Source organism: Camelina sativa, chromosome 19 (genome assembly GCF_030686135.1).
Source record: "Camelina sativa cultivar CO46 ecotype springtype chromosome 19, ASM3068613v1".
Classification (NCBI taxonomy): Eukaryota; Viridiplantae; Streptophyta; class Magnoliopsida; order Brassicales; family Brassicaceae; genus Camelina; species Camelina sativa.
The window spans coordinates 25,141,032-25,159,323 of record NC_141898.1 but is presented as its reverse complement, the minus strand read 5'-3'; the positions used below and the strand labels follow the sequence as shown (position 1 = coordinate 25,159,323).

General features: G+C 30.9%; 1 protein-coding gene and 1 pseudogene across 1 annotated transcript; both read right to left on the bottom strand.

The window, feature by feature from the left end:
- Nucleotides 1-5,125: 5,125 nt before the first annotated feature.
- Nucleotides 5,126-5,640, bottom strand: LOC109130907 (putative defensin-like protein 111; annotated as a pseudogene).
- Nucleotides 5,641-12,006: 6,366 nt separating this feature from the next.
- On the bottom strand, nt 12,007-18,254 carry LOC147920997 (uncharacterized). Its single transcript, XM_087501331.1, has 4 exons — nt 17,480-18,254; nt 16,433-17,319; nt 15,797-16,270; nt 12,007-12,021 (listed from the first exon to the last, which is right to left on the bottom strand). The coding sequence occupies exons 1-4, from the start codon at nt 18,252-18,254 to the stop codon at nt 12,007-12,009; spliced, it is 2,151 nt and encodes a 716-aa protein (XP_087357457.1).
- Between the last annotated feature and the right edge of the window lie 38 nt (nt 18,255-18,292).

The window sequence follows — 18,292 nt, the reverse complement described above, 5'->3', positions numbered from 1 at the left end:
CGGAGGTGTGCGGGCTGTTGCGACATTCGCACAAGAAACCTTGGCTGACGGTGTTTTGTCCGGTCGGGGGACGTGCGGGCCGTGTTGATGGTGGCACGGAGGTCCTTGACTTATGGACGGTGCCGCGAGATTCGAGGATGAATCCTTGTTGGTGGGGGAGAATTGTAACATCCGCGAACCGGAATCCCGGTTTAGGGGATTGCATCGGTCGATGCATATAATGCATCGGTCGATGCATATAGTGCATCGGTCGATGCAGGTTCAGTTTTCTGCGGACGAGTTAAGTTAAACGCTGCATTTTGGGTTAGGGAAAACCTTTAAGTCGTGTTTTGTCTCATTCGACGAGTTCAGCCGTTTTGGGAGAGAAACCAGAGAGGAAAGAGGTCTTATCAGTTCTTAAGCGTTTTTGGGAGATTCTTGGAAGTTTGTGGCGTTTTCCTGTGAGATCTGAGGCTTAGATCGTTGTAGGAACTTCCTAGGAGCGTTTTCTTCCTGTGTTTGGTTCGGATTTATTCTGTGGCAAAGGTAAGTGCATGACCATGGCTTATCTAAGCTGGAGATATCTCTGATTTGCTTGTGATGTGTGGTTAGGCTTGTTAGTTTGTTATTTGGGACGTCGGGAAGCTTTCTTGTGGCTTGGGATCGAGTTTTGTGGTTGTAGGAACGAAGATCCGGCGAGAAGCTTCGGGGGAAAACGATGCTCGGCTCGGTCGATGCACTTTGTGCGTCGGTCGATGTAAATGCGAGGATGGCGCGTAAAATCTAGGGTTTTCGTGCTATGTCGAGCATGCGTCGGCCGATGCAAGTTAGTCTTGCATCGGGCGATGCAAATCTTGCGTCGGTCGATGCAACCTCCAACTGGTGTCGGTCGATGCATGTTGGTGTCGGTCGATGCTGAGTCCTGGTTTGTTATTGTTGATTGTTGATTGTTTATTGATGGTTAGAGATGTCTATATTGCTTGTGTGTATAACCCATTAGATGGGAGAATTGCCTTACTGAGTGTTTATAAAATACTCATGCATTGCAATTTGTGTTTGTGGTGCAGATAAAGGCAAAATGTGATCGTGGAATCAGGGCGATGAGGAGGAGGATGTTCTAGAGACTTGATTGATTGTGGTCTAGCTATTGTTAGATTGCTAGTGTTGAGTTGATAGAACATTGTAGGATGTTGGAACTTGGTTATTGCATTGTTGGTTATTGGATTGTTATTGTTGGAATTCTTATTGGTTTAATGGAATTGTTTTTGTTATCCGCTGTTGTTGATTGTTGATAGGTTGTTAGTGGGTATGAGACCACTAGTGAATTAATACTATATAAAAAAAAAATCGGGAAGGGTTGTTTCATACTATATTACCGGGAAATAGGCCCATTAAAAAATTGTAGCAACTATAATATTATTTTTGAAGTACATTTTGTGTTATGCCCTTGAAGTTTTGGTTATTTAATTTGTTTTATTTACAACATTAACCCCTAAAACAATTCCATAAATAACATTGCAGAGAAATTCAAATACTAAATTTTCTTATATTGACCAACATCTATACATTCCGATTTTTCCAAAAACAACTCTACTCATTAAAGTTTTAACCCTTTAAATCTCCAAAACTATTTTTATGGATGCTAGAATCTCTCAAATTTAAATGACATACAACAAATTTTCCATAACAAAAGTTTACAATCTCCATAATTATATCTATCTTAACATTTTTGGAGTACATTTTTGTGTCATCCTCTCTTATCTTTGTATCCAAACAAGTTCCAACTAAATTCTCTACAATCCTTACAACCAAACACAATGATTTCCTTATCTGATAATATTAATTTCCTAAAATCTATCTACCTAATTTAAAGCAATATGTTAGATTAAAATATAATTCTCCTTTCATTTTTATTTAATTATTTAAATTACTATTTAATACAAAAAGTTAAGAAATTTTTAGATTTTTTTCAGCATATGATGTGATTTGAATTTTTATAAACGGATATATATTTTAAAAATTGTTTTAGGATTTTTGTAACCAAACAAGAATATTCGGATATAGATTATTTCACATTTGAGTTATTTTAATATATAATGAATATCTATTTTAACCTTTTTATTAATTACTGTGAGAACACACACATATATAATAATGTAACATTTATATTAAAACTCAAAGAAACTTGATCTATTTATAATATATTCAAAAGTTTTTTAAAACAAATTGCCCGTGGTGTACCACAGGGTCAAACCTAGTTAACATTAATAAATTTCTTAAACCGAAAATCCAATTTTAGAATGATTTAAAAACTAATATTCACAAATATTTAACTTTAGCAAGAAGACATACATTTAATTCAGTGTATATTTTATTTATAAACTGAATATTGTTTCGTAATAATATAAACAACTAAAAACGGAATACAATTAAATTTTGCTTTTATTGGTCTCGCTAAAAAACTCCTTCCTCATCAAGTATATTTAGATATATAAATATCAACTTCAAAAACTATACAAAACATCTACAACTAAAACCTACAACCTCATATCTAAAAGAGAAATGGCTGCAACATTTGTTTTTTTGAGAGATGTCCACCCTTACAAGACGACATGGAAGGTGCAAGTGAAAGTTCTTCACTTGTGGACCACGGGATCAAACCTAGTTAACATTAATAAATTTCCTAAAGCGAAAATCCAATTTTAGAATGATTTAAAAACTAATATTCACAAATATTTAACTTTAGCAAAAAGACATACATTTAATTCAGTATATATATTATTTAGAAACTGAATATTGTTTCGTAATAATATAAACAACTAAAAACGGAATACAATTAAATTTTGCTTTTATTGGTCTCGATAAAAAACTTCTTCCTCATCAAGTATATTTAGATATATAAATATCAACTACAAAAACTATACAAAACATCTACAACTAAAACCTACAACCTCATATCTAAAAGAGAAATGGCTGCAACATTTGTTTTTTTGAGAGATGTCCACCCTTACAAGACGGCATGGAAGGTGCAAGTGAAAGTCTTTCACTTGTGGCGTCAATACACAAGAAGCACTGCGGAAACCTGGAGCTGATCTTGGCACTGTAAAATCACACAAAAACATAATTTCCATTATTCTCTTTTATTATTCACATAAATCTTACTATACTGCTTTAATCATTTCAGGGACTGAAATCCACACATCAGTCAAAAAAGACATGGTTACACGGTATGTTTGATTATTTTGATTTTTTTTTACGCAAAAACTTATTTTGATTATTATTTTTTTTTGCAAAAACTTATTTTGATTTTGGAGAGACGGGTTGGCATTAATCCCATATAGGGAGTTAAGTGGAATTGTTTTTTTTTTAAAACACACTTTTAAATGTGTACCAGGAGATAAATATATTACTAGACTATATATATAGCACACGGGTTAAAACCTTGAAAACACTACAAAAATCCTATACTTTTAATACTTATATCAAATACATGTAAATTTTTGTATTTTAAAAATTAATAAAACAATAATAAAATAACAAATAAATACAATATAAATTTTAAAATTTTTAAACTAAAAATATTGTCCCGCAGTGTACCACGGGTTAAATCCTAGTTGTGTTTAAAAAATGTAATCTCTAACTGGCAACTGCCGAGTTGTTTGGTTTTGGAAATACCCGAAATCTGAACCTAAACCTGAATCGAGAAATCCAATTCCGATCCCAACCTATTAATGACCTATATCCGAATGGGGGCTAGTTCTTTGGTAGTTTGGGTTTGAGTTCGGTTTGGGTAAATACCCAAAAACCCGATTATACGTGAATGAATATATATAAATCTCTTAGGGGGTGTTTTGAAACAATGATTTTGGAGGATTTTATGTGATTTAGGAAATTTGGAATTTTGATAGATTTTAGGGAAGTTAATACGATTTATGGTAAAAGTATTTCAAATCCCACCTAAAACCATGAGATTTGGATTTTTGTATTTTTAACTAAACAAATCCTCTCAAATCGCATCAGGTCTCCAAGGTGAACAGCCTCTGGTCGATGGAACAATGTAGGCAAGGGAAGTCGGCAAAATGGATCCGTAACTTCGGGAAAAGAATTGGCTCTGAGGGCTGGGTCTGGGGGTCCACAACTTTTTTTGTAGACTATATAATATGGGTTATAAGACTAATTATTTGATTATTTGATAGGTTATATGGGTTTTAACCATTAGTTAAATCTCGATTTCAGATCCTTTTAGAAATGATATTCTAAAAAAATAAAATAAAATCTCCACTAAATATTTAATTAACTGTATATAAGCAACAAAATCTCAAAAATTAATCACTCTTCCGCGGATTAATAGTGATTTTCGATTATACTAGCAACTATATATCAAAATAACAGAAATAATATTTATTATGATTGATTTGATAAATTTTCAAAAATTTTAGGCTAATTCGTGGAACAATCATAAGAAATCTCAAAAAAATTGCATGTCCTCATATTTAGCATATGATTTTGTTGCATAATGTTTTTATTCACAACAACTTTTAAAAACAATTACATAAATTATATTTTATATAAAAATTACAGTATAAATAAAAGGAATTTCAACCCGTGCTCTAGCTCTGGTCCTAAATCTAGTATATTACTATTATGTTATAAGATCATTTATTTTTAAGTTCGATGTAGCATAATCAAAGAGAAGCTACATGGACTTGTGTTCTTTGTTTTGTATTGCTGTTATTGGAGAGGTGATTTCTAAATCCATGTGAAATTGTAAATTCTAAAAATCAAAAGACATGGATTTTGAAATAACTTGTTTTAACCTTGGATTTGAATCCTTCTATTTTACACTTTCAAATCCATTCAAATCCATTTAAAACATAACGTGGATTTTGAAATCCAAAAACAAATCATTAAATGAATAACATTGGATTTTAACAAGTATTTGTAAATCATAGAACCAATAACACATAATTTTGATAAGTATTTTAAAATCAATGATTGAATAACACATGATTTTTGTTTGGATTTCCAAATCCATTAAAATCATAGAACCAATAACCCCTCTTAGTTTCATGGTTTGAATCTTTGTTTGATTATGTATAAGTGATTCATTCGTTTAGGCTTAAGGAGTTCCGAAACTTAACAAAACTGTATGAAAATTCGTGACTTTATTGAAGTAGCAAACTAGCAATACAAATCTTTGGATAGATTATTACTCTATCACACAACAACATGTACCATCCATACATTTACCATATAATTGATCGTTTATCTCTTTAAGACAAAACTGGGTGCATCCATCGTCTCCTCCATTTTACATGGAGCTGGTTGGTAGCATAAGAACCTTCCCTTTATTCCAAAACCTATTTAAAACAAATATAGATTCATAAGAGAATAAAATATATCTATAAAGATAAATGGATAGTGTGTATAATAATAAGCTAGTACCGGGAGTGTTATCATCACAATGAACTGAAGATGTGACAAAGAGAATAGTGAGAACAAATGCAAGCAACATTTTCTTTGTGCTAGCCATTTTTATGATATTATTTGTTGTTGTTGTTGTTTTACATTTTGTATGTGTTCATATATACTTATATAGTAACACAAATAAGGAGGTGTTGTTTGAATCTAATTTATATTTTTTTTAGTGAACAAGTGAAAGATTTTTAAAGATTACTAGATAGTATTCTATAGTTTTGTTGATTAGTTTTTTAAAAACTTGTAAAATGCATCAAACAATCTCTATATTTTTGTGATACTTTCCATGATTTTATTTTGTGAAGAAAGTGTATAAAATCATGAACCAATAACATAATAATTGAATTCATTAACAATTTTAGATTTTTTTGTTTTAATTGAATAACACAAAAAATTTAATGACTTTATAAAAATTTGAATCCAATAACTCAAACTTGTTAAGATTTTAAATAATTTTTTACAAATCACAAACTAATAACAACAATAAACTTTAGCAGATTTTAACAAAATCTAGATCTAATAACAACATATTTTACATAACATTTAAAGTTTTTAAAACTCTATTCAAATCTCAAGCCAATAACCCCTACAAAATGTTAGAGGTATTTTTTAGTTAAATGTGATAAGTTTAAAATAATCGATCTATTTTATATATATTAACAAAAATAAACGCAAGAGGTATATTTTTTCTAGCCATATGTGACAAATTAGTTCAGTAGATTACAGTTAAAAGAAAATAAAGATGTAGATTTGTTTCCATTTGTAAAATGATTAAGATAAGAACAAGAAAAAAAGATGGCTAGCTATATGAAGTATAATAGAAAACATGGTCACACATACCAAATATACTATTTTATTCTCAACTACACGAAGTATATGTATTACATGGCCACATGCATGAACTATATAACGTTATATGGTCAACACTACAGACATACAATCCAGTATACCGGTCGACTGGCTCCGGCGAAGACCAACGTTGACTAAAAAAATGTATTCTAATTTTTTGTTTTTTTTTTAAAATTATATTAAATCATTAATAGTTTTTCATGATTAAAAACATATTCAATATAATATTTTAATATTTTTTTATATCTATAATGTATTCATTCTTATAATTAGTTAATTTTTATATTTAAAGCTAAACTAATAGTTAAATAAAAATCATTGATAATTATTTTCAATATGTAATATAAAGGTATTCTGCAAAAATACTCTTATTCTATACCTTTTTGCAAACATACCCTCAATTCAAATATATTGTTTTGTTAAAATCAATTTTTTTGTATGTTTATCTTTTATATATTAGAAGTAAGTATTGTGAATTTATTTTGTTGTTGTTTACATGTTATTAAGAGTATGTAAATTTTATAGTAAAAGTATCTAAAATTTTATACAACATTTACCATGCAAAACTTTAGAGTAAAAAGTCATATATTAAATCTTTTGCATATTTTTTTTTTAATGAAAGTAGTAAAATTTGATTTTATTGATTTTGTAGTATTTAAATAATCTGATTATCAAATATTTATATATATATATATATATATATCTTATAAATAATGATTAATGATTTTTATTGAATCATTAATTTAGCTTAAAAATAAAAATTAACTAATTATAAGAATGAATACATGAGATATATATTAAAATATTTAGATATTGAATTGGATATGTTTCTTAATCATGAATAACCAAATAAGTTTATATATAATATTTATTATTTTTGATTTTTAGTAGAAAAAAAAAATTAATACATTTTTTCTGGTCAACGCTGGAGTCAACTTTGGTTTTCGCCGGAGTCAGTCGACCGATGTACCAGATTGTATGTTCATGGTGTTGACCACATAACGTCATATAGTTCATGCATGTGGCCATGTAATAAATATACTTTGTATAGTTGAGTATACAATAGTATATTTGGTATGTGTGACCATGTATTCTCTAATCTAGTTAACCATTTTTTTTCTAAATTTTACTTAACATTTAAGAAATTGTTAAACTTTCTATTATCGTTCTTCAGTTTAATTAATATTTGATATATTATATTGAAAAAATGATTGCCAACTACTTGAAGTATGCGCCAACACATGACCACACATACAAACAATATAAATGTTTTGTTAATTACGTGAACTATTGTCATCACATAAGGACATCCATAAACAAACATAGGTTATATGTACAACACCATAAAGATTAAATTTTGGCCGGAATCCGGCGTTGACCAGTGTTGACCGGCGTTGACCAATGTTGACCAGCATTGACCAGAAAAAATATTCAATTTTTTTCTTTTTTCTTAATAACATTTTTTTGTTTTTATGTATCTTTGATAAATAAATAAAAATATTAAATAATTTGTATAATTTACAAAAACAAAATATAACAACAAAAAATTATACGACAAAAAATACAAGAAAATTATATACAAAAAAAAATTAAAAATTATATGCCAAACAAAATTTGTGATATATCTAGTAACTAATTTTGTTAATACAGAAAATATACCAAAAATAATATAATAAAACTATACAACCAAAATTTTATGCGTAGTAGATTTTTTTCATAAAACTATAACAAATATATACATTTTCCTTTTAAAAATCATTTTTTATTTTGTATTTTTAAAGGTGGGGGTTTTAAATATATATTTTTCTTTTTACTTATTTATAAGATTATGTCATTTGAAATATATCCAAGACATTACCAACTATTTCTTTGTTTCTAATAAGAAAAACAAAGGAAGAAAATAATGAAAATTTTATTTATTTACATAAAAGACATATATCAAGCAAATAGTTAGAAAAAAAGAGTTGATTTTGTAAAATCAAAGGTTGATCTATTAAAATCAAAGAAATAGTTGGCAATGCCTTGGATATATTTTAAATGACATAATCTTATAAATAAGTAAAAAAGAAAAAAATATTTAAAAACCCCATCTTTGAAAATACAAAACAAAAAAATGATTTTTAAAACGGAAAGGTATATATTTGTTATAGTTTTATAAAAAAATATACTAAACATAAAATTTTGGTGGTATCGTTTTATTATATTATTTTTGGTATATTTTCTGTATAAACAAAATTAGTTACTAGATATACCACAAATTTTGTTCGTCATAATATTTTTAATTTTTTTTGGTACATAATTTTTTTATATTTTTTTGTCATATAACTTTTTGTTGTTATATTTTGTTTTTTTAAATTATACAAATCATTTAATTAATTTATTTATTTATAATAATTATATAAAAACAAAAAAAAATATTATTTTTAGGAAAAAAACGCTGGTCAACATTGGTCAACGCCGGTCAACACTGATCAATGCCGGATTCCGGCCAAAATTTAATGTTTATGGTGTTGTACACATAACCTATGTTTGTTTATGAATATCATTATATGATGACAATAGTTCATATAACAGAACATTTATATTGTTTGTATGTGTGGCTATGTGTTGGCGTATACATCAAGTAGCTGGCAATCATTTTTCCAATTATACTATATTTTAATCCTCGGTACACCGCGGGACAATTTTTAAAAAAATAATAACATTTTAATTTTTTTTGTTTTTTATATTTAGTTTGTTTTTTTAATTAAATAATAATTTTGTTTGGATTTTCAATTATTAGAACAATAATAGAGGAAATAAATACATAAATATGTAATTTATAAGCTATTGTCGGATTAAGTCACAATTTTACCAATGATTTAATTGTTTTACAAAATTTTAGTTAAATTACCCTGATTTAATATGTCTAATATTCTTATATCAGTGGTATTGACCAAATAATTAAAGGAAGATTTAACCCGTGTTTCAAAACCGAATTAATAATATTTTATATTTATACTAATGTTAATTCAAACAATCATGTTAATAACATGTCCCGCTATATAACAACAAACCGTCATATTAGTGGTTTAACTCGTGTTTCAAAACCGTCATATTAGTAGTTTTGGTTGTGTGTTGTGTTTTGTTTGTGAAGTTGATATTTATATATGGAAAATGCTTGATGAGCAAGGAGTTTACGATCCATAGCAATAAAAGAGAGATTTTAGTGTTTTCCTATTTGAATTGATAACATTATCGCATAATAATATTCAGTTTCTTAACACGGTATATATTATATTAAATGTTTTTCTTGATGCTAAAGTTAAAATTACCTTATTATTAAGTTTCTAAAGTTGAGTTCTCGTTTTTATGAACTTTATTAACGTTATAATAATTATTGCGATTGTAATCATTTGTTATTCAAACTCGGCTGTGTCATTTAAATTTAAGAGATCATACAGTCTCTAAAGATATATTAAAATAGGTTTGGAGATTTTTATGGGATTAAAAATTTAATGCGTAGAGTTGTTTTTGGAAAAATCGAAATGTATAGATGTTGTCAAGCTATTTATGGCAATAAATATATCAAATTAAGTCGATTTAAATAGTTCAATTAAATGAGTTTCCAGGAATTATTATTTTAGGAAAATAGTTAGGGATTAATGTTGTAAATAAAACAAATTAAATAACTAAAATTTCAAGGGCATAACATAAAATGTACTTCAAAAATAATAATATAGATTGTAACGGTCGAGACAACAGGGAGACACAAAAGAGGAGCGTCAGAGTTCAGAATTTGAATTAATGGGCCTTATTGGACTTACCCACTTAGCACGAGCTCTTACTAGGCCTAAACTAACGATCTTTTTACATGGTGGGGTAACCGTCAATCGTGGAAATACCGTCCGATTAGTGTTTCTGATGAATCAACGGTTAATTCTGCATACGAAATATATATCCGTTAGCAAAACGCGTTTGATGTCAACTCAAGACGCAACTATATTTATATCGGATGAATTATTATTTCTCATTAAAAAATAAAAAAGTATTTTTCATTCTATAGATTGCGAATTTTTGTTTCTAGGATCTGTAAGTTTTCATGTAGTCGATCTAATGTTGGTGGTACAGATCTGATCTAGGGTTTTTTTTTTTGGTTTTACGGTACTTGGAGGACGCTTGATTCGGCGTATAACTGGTAAAATCGTACGAGTTATTTCTTCTTCGTCCTGGTGATTATTGGTTAGATTCGTTCCTCAAACTTTTTTTTTTTTTTTTTGCGATTTTTATTTCTTAGGGTTTTCAGTATTCTTAATAGTTTGTTCTTTGTTTATAGGGTTTTGAAGCAATCGTCGAGGAATGTAAAACTCTGTGTTCTCGATTTCGATTTCTGTTTTTGGTTTTGTTTTCTGAGTTAAGGATGATTGAAATCGAACGAGAGAACAAATATGTATGACATGTGTTTTGTTTCAATAGGATTTCAAAACCTTTTAAATCGTCCTGCAGTTTCTTAATCTTGGGATATATTATTGTCAACAGTTTTGGTTTTTGTTTTTTTGTTTTTGTTTTTCTTTCAAAACCCAAGAAGATTCATGAGCAGACACTAATCTAATAGTGTTCTGTCAGATTCTTTTTGGGGACATTGTCCCTTGCAAACTGTGAATTGAACTGGCTGGGTAGTGCATGCATGTGTTGGGAGTTGGAAAAAGAGGTTTCGATTGGGAATGACCTACGGGTTTAAAGTCTTAAGACAAAGACTCAATAACACAAAACAGCTCTAAGAGTTTGAATGGCAATGACCTACGGGTTTAAAGTCTCAAGACTAAGACTCGATAACTCAAAAGAGCTCTAAGCGTTTGGTACCCACGGCTTTGGATGGAAATAACCTATGGCTTAGAAAAATTACAAGACATAAGAGCTCTAAGAGTTGGAATGGGAATAACCTACGGGTTAAAAGTCTTAAGACAAAGACTGAATAACACAAAAGAGCTCTAAGAGTTTGGTACCCACGGCTTTGGATAGAAACAACCTATGGCTTAGAAAAATTATAAGACAAAAGAGCAAAGTCTAAGACAAAGACTGAATAACACAAAAGAGCTCTGGTACCCACGGCTTTTGGATGGAAACAACCTATGGCTTAGAAAAATTACAAGACAAAAGAGCAAAGTCTTAAGACAAAGACTGACAGACACACGACTTAAAGAAATTATAAGACGGAGATATTTGGCAAACCAATTTAAGAGTGTTGAAGCAGAGGGCCATTTAAGATTCAAAAAACAAGGTAAGTAAAGGGGCATGTATGTTCAATGGAGACTAACTAATTATGGTTTCCTCAGGTATGTGGTTCTGAAGGCGTTCAAATGGACAAACTCTGAGGAGATTACAAGTGTAGCAGACTTCTTTAACAGGTATGTATTTTAAAAATTTGTTTGAATTAGTTGATTATGTTTTGAAAATCACAAGTATGAGACAGAGACGTGAAGTAAATACTAATTTTGATTTGTTCAGGTATATGCTTGAAAAGGTGTTCATAATCAGGTATACACTTTTCTCAACTTGTCTGTGATTAATTGTTATTATCACCTGTGAAAATTACCTGTTTAAGTTAAATAGTTGTCTTAACTTATATATCTACGTAACGTAAAGATATTAGATATGTATATCTAAGACACCATTCTAATTAAAGATGTATCTTGAATACTTGTCTTAACATCATTAATTTCATTGATCTAGTATCTGTTCGATTGTAGAAACTTATTGTTAACATATCCATTGTTAACTTATTGTGTCTCTGTTTTGGTACTTATGTATTATAGAGTTTCTCATTTCGGTACTTACTGTAGTTTGTCGGATTGTAGAAACTTATTGTGTCTTTGTTTCGGTATTTATGTATCATAGAGTTCCTCATTTTATAAATGGAAATGCTCTTGTAGTCTATTGAAGTTTTGAACGCAGATGAGAATCTTGCAAGTTGCAAATGATGGTAGTAGTTTGCTTGAATCTTGAGTGTCTTTTTTTTACCTTATGCTCTAAAAACCCTTTTCGATACTAATAATCTCTGTTTTGGTGCTTCTATGTAATATAAGACTTTTTCTTTTATGAAACTGATAGAGATCATAATTTATTTCTACTAAGTACTATCTTAATTAGACTTGATAATTCATATGATTTGTTTCCGTTTCTATATTAGGTTTCTCTGTAAATAAAGAGCTTAGGTTTTAGAGAAGACAGGAAAGTTAGAAATAAGAGTTATTTTCTTAGGATTGGACAAGGGCTTTTGATCCTTGTTGGGAGAGCTTGTCTGTCAGGAAGAGATTGTCTCTTTGTTTTTCTATCTTTAGTTCCCTATATCAATAAAATCAGTTATATTTCTCATATATATAAGCCTTGTGAGTTTTAACTCCATCTGAAATGGATGAAGTTTTTAGTTGATCGTAGCTATTTATTTTAACGTTCATGAGACTCATGTAAATGATTGTAGTAGTTTCCCTTGAATCTTGATTGTCTTCGTTTTGCGTTATTATCTAAAGTCTAAACTCTTTGGTGATTGATATATTGGCCTTTTGCATTATTAACTGGTGAATTACTTTGTTTTTCTATAAATTGTACTTGTTGGCTTAGTCTTTACTATACAATGATTGAAATGATCTCTGTTATGGTCAGTTTATGGTAGTAGCGTCTTCTCTTAGTCTTACATAGTTGATGGAGCTTATATATCAATTGAATCACTAGAATGTGTAATGGATCTTTCTTGTTTTTTATTTCATGTGTTTGGTTTGTTAGTTTGAATAACACTTTCTATGATTGATGTCAAAATCAGAAATTAGTTCACTTTTATCATCCTCATTATAGGCATGTGTAATATATGCTCTGTTCTTCTATGTTGTTTAGGTCGGACTAAATGTATCCTATATCCAGTATTTTGTTTCGTAGTTTGCTATAATAGTTTTTAGACTTAGAAGTTCTTAAATCTCTACTTTAGTACAAAGGTTTATGTAAAAAATCCATTCTTATACTCTTATGTTTGGTATTAGGCAAAGGAAAGAGTATACATGTCTCATCTGATATGATTCTAAGACACATCATAATCAATAGCTAAACTAAAGGGTTCATGTGTTGAGGCAGTACGACTATATAGAACCTTTCAATATATCTTGCACCTTTTATCTGTTTCCACTTTTGATTTTTGAATTCTGCACCATAAAATGATGATTATTGTGTTAGATTCTACAAACTGTATCAGTCGACTTGCTTTTCTTGAAAATATCTCTCTGGTATGGTGTATTCGTGTCTATCATTTGGTCTATTGAATCACACGTGTTTTTGTTTACAAAGTGCAATAGATATTTCTTGAATTCCTTATCCATACATTATGTTTCTATAACAGTTTTCTATGGTTGATGACTTGATACTGTTAAAATCAAGAGAACAGCAGACGATTTTATCATTCTTATTGTAGGGTGGCATAACTGATATTCTCTGCTATTTAGATCAACTAAATGTGTTTTTAGATTTGGTCATACTCTAATATGTACATAGTTTATGTTTGTTAATCCAATTTTATGTTTGTTACTAGGCAAAGTAGCCGATTGAGTTACTAACTTATTATTATAGAGCATTATAGCTGATTGTTTGTCAATGGAACATTGGATTTCACTGTTTCTACTTTTCATGTCAATAAACAATTTTTTGACAGTTTTTTTTACATAGTGTTTTGTTAGATTACTAATATACTATTATAGAGCATTATAGTTGTTTGTTCATTAACATCTTTTTTGGTATCTTTTTAGATTTGTGTTAGATTATAAGATTTGGCTGGTGTACACACATCACTTTACATTTTGGTTGGTTGTCTTTTGACCATTTTTTGGATGATACCATTTTAAGTTTTGCTTCTCGATAATTGAGCTTTTGCGTGATAAGTTAATGTTAACTTTGTATGTTTATCCTAAATTACACCCTTAATTTAACTTCCAGTGCTGTCTATGATGGTTTTGCGTGATTAGTATGTGTATGTTTTTGATTGAACCCGACTTGAATCTTTTGTTTCCATTGCATAGAGTTTATAACTTATAACTTGAAGTCTTGAACACTGTTTTACTATTAAAACAAAAACCAATGTAGATTTTCAAAGAACACTAGATTTTTCAAAAAAATATTCGAATAGTGTGAATTTCTACATTAAATCATAAAATTTAGATCATAAACCTTAATCAATCTGACGAAGGATAGAATTTATGAGAAAAATATAGGTAAAACGACAATGAAAAATAAACCAATTAAGTAAATGAAAATAGAACCCAAACTGATTTTCATATAACTCATAACTAGGATCTGACCCGCGCTACAGCGCGAGAGAAAGTTTTCGGATGTTTCTATTTTAAATAAACGTAGTATAGTAGGATTGTATCTCTATATTAATAAAATTTCTGAATTAAATATGATAGTGTACAAATTTATAAGAAAATATTTGGGGAGAAAAATATACAATATACAATTAATGAATGTAATAGAGTGTAACATACGTTTTGAGTGTACATAATATTTTTTGATACAATGTTTGCCGTTGTTTCGTTGTATTTTGCGGTTGTTTGGTTGTTTGGTTGTTTGGTTGTGCGATTTTATTAAAATACATTAGAGAGGATGTTGTCTATTAATTTTTTTTCAAATGTTAAACATAGTCCATTGAACATTATTAGAAATGTTTATGTATAAGACTATTATTTTTTATAATATATACCATTAATGGACCAAAATATTGCAGTTATGTTGTGTTTGGGCTCAGTGGTCCCGAAATTGAATTTTTTAGTTATTGAAAAATAATCAATTGTTTAGACAATGCTGGGGTTGCAAATAATTTTCCCGATCACCCTTCTCTGTAATACCATCTCCAATGGTTTTCTCCATTTTTTCCTCTATAATAGAGGATTTCTATAATAGAGATGAGTTTTGCTCCAATGGTTTTCTCTATTTTTCCCTCTATAAAAGAATATTCCTAATAGATTCTATTTTTATTTTCCAATTAACACTTTTTATTTTTAAAATTTGCAAACTAATCCATTTTACTTTAAATTTTGTAACACTTTCATAAAATTATCTTTTGCAAATGTTAGTCTCAATATTTTAGATTAAACGCTTATACTTCAATTTATATTATTAGTTCTTAAAAATACTTATTTTATTTATTTTGGTCATAAATAAAAGAAGTTAAAGATTAAGAGGATTACTTTGCAAATAAAATAGTTCACCTCTATTTATAGAGGAAAAAATAGAGTTCCTTTAGAGCATCTCCAATGGTCCTCTATTTTAACCTCTATAATAGAGGTGAGTTTTACTCCAATGGTCCTCTATTCTCACCTCTAAAATATAGATTGCTATTTTTTTTTTCAACCAAACATTAAAATTAAAAGAGAACTCCCAGATTGGTTGCCCAAAACAGAGGGAAATAGTTTACAAAAGAAAATTCAGAAACTAAAGATCTTGAAGAACGAGCTAGACAATCTGCTCTCACATTTGATGCCCGGGGAATCTGGATAAGAGTGAAAGAGGGATAGGATACTCTGAGTGAAGTGAACTCGTCCAACAAATTCGAGAAGACGGGCCATTCATCAGGGGACTGCACCATCGCAACTAACTCTGCACAATCCGACTCAAAAGTTTGACAGTCAACACCGGCCGCCAGAAGGGACTCCATAGCCCAAATCAAGGCTTGTAACTCCGAGTGAAGTGGTGTTGGGCTGCGTCTAAGACTCCGTGCTCCCAGGAGAAGCGTCGTATCTTCACTATTACAATACCACCACCCAAGACCCACAAAAAGATCGGAACCTTTCCAGGATCCATATACCTGACACCGAGAAGAAGGATCTCGTACTTCGAAAGTTGGCGCAGAATCTAAGTAACTTACCGAAAAGGATTTGGCCTCCTCCCACAATAATTTATCATTTGCCGCCTGATTTATAATATCAATAGGCTCTGCCTTTATTCCCTGAAATGTTTTTTAATTCCTATCCTTCCAAATTGACCATAAAATCCAAGGTAGACGGAATCTGATATCCAAAACCTTAGATTGGGACGATGCTCGCCAAAAAATAAAGTCTAGATTCGAGTACACTGAGCTGTAGGGAAAGCCATCCGGTATCAACAAAACCGGAGACAACTCCCATATCCTCCGCGAACGGGGACAATCAAAGAGAGCATGATTAATAGTCTCCACACCTGAACCACACCGTTTACACATAATATCGCATCGGACACCCCGGTGGGCAAGCCGTTCCATCACGGGTAGAGTACCAGACGCGATCTGCCAGAAAAAATGTTGAATCTTCATAGGGACTTCAAGTTTCCAAGCTTGTGCCCGGAGGGCCGTGCAAGATGGACCATATACAACTTCCGTGAGAAGTTCCCGTGCTAACCGATACCCTGATTTGACTGAATATTTCCCGGATTTAGTATAATGCCATATCAATCGATCCGGTTGAAATGATTTACTAACTGGTAAACTCTGAATAAGAGAGATATCCGCAGGATCCATAAACTCCTCAAGAATAGGCAAATGCCAGTCCCTCGTAACTGGATTAATTAAATGATTAACCATCAAATTAGGATGTAGCAAACTACCCCTACCATTAGCTGGTCGTGGCTGATGAACCGGTACCCAGGGATCACGCCATACCGAGATATCGCATCCTGAACTTACTGCCCACCTCGCACCATGCTCCACGAGTCCTTTAGTTGAAAAAATACTTCTCCAAGCAAAAGAAGGAGAATATGGTTTTTTGGCCGATAAAAGATGTTTATTCCTAAAATATCGACCACGAATCACCCGAGACATTAAGAATGTCGGGTAATGAATTAACCGCCAATACTGCTTAGCCAGCATTGCGTCATTAAATTGCTCCAGAGCACGAAAACCCATGCCCCCTTCACATTTGTCCTTACACAATTTATCCCAAGCTACCCAATGCATGTCTCTTGCCTTATCATAGACTTCCACCAGAATTTTGATATAGCACTCGTAAGTTTGGATGTTAGCTCCTGCGGTAGTTTATAGCATGACATAACATGTGTCAGAAGGGCTAAAACAACCGATTTAATCATAATTTCCTTACCACCTTTTGATAAATACTTTACCGACCAGCCATTTACTCGCTCATCCAGACGATCATTAACATAACCAAAACTTTAGTTCGCGAACCCTGTAGGCTTTCAGGGATACCCAAATAAGAACCCATGCCGCCTTCTTTAGAAATCCCAATAACTGATTTGAGTTGGTCTCTTATGTCTGATGGTACTTTTTTACCAAACATAATGGAAGATTTCGCCAAATTGACCTCTTGTCCCGAAGCTTTCCCATAATTACCTATTATTTCCATTACCGTTCTACATTCTGTCGCTTCCGCTTTACAAAAAAACAGGCTATCGTCCGCAAACAACAAATGCGAGATCGTGGGACTATCCCGAGCAATACTGATACCTGTCAGTTTCTTCTCACGTTCCGCCTTTTTAATATTTGCAATCAGAACCTCTGTACAAAGAATAAACAAATACGGAGATAGAGGGTCGCCTTGACGTAAACCCCTCTGCGGTACAATTGAGCCCCGAGGCTGACCATTCAAAAGAACTTGATATGACACAAAGGTAACACACCACATTATCCATGAAACCCATTTCCGATCAAATCCTAACTTAATCATAACCGCTTCCAGAAAATCCCATTCAACACGATCATACGCTTTACTCATATCCGTTTTGAACGCCAGAAACTCCGAATTACAACATCGATTAGTATTTAGTCCATGAAACATTTCCTGAGCAACAAGAATATTGTCTGTAATCAGACGACCAGAAACAAATGCCGATTGAGTTTCAGAGACCAATGACGGCAAAAACCGCTTAAGCCAAAAACACAAAACTTTTGAAATAATCTTGTAACTCACATTACAAAGACTGATCGGCTGAAATTCCGCCATACGCTGTGGACGGTCAATCTTTGGAATGAGACAAATAT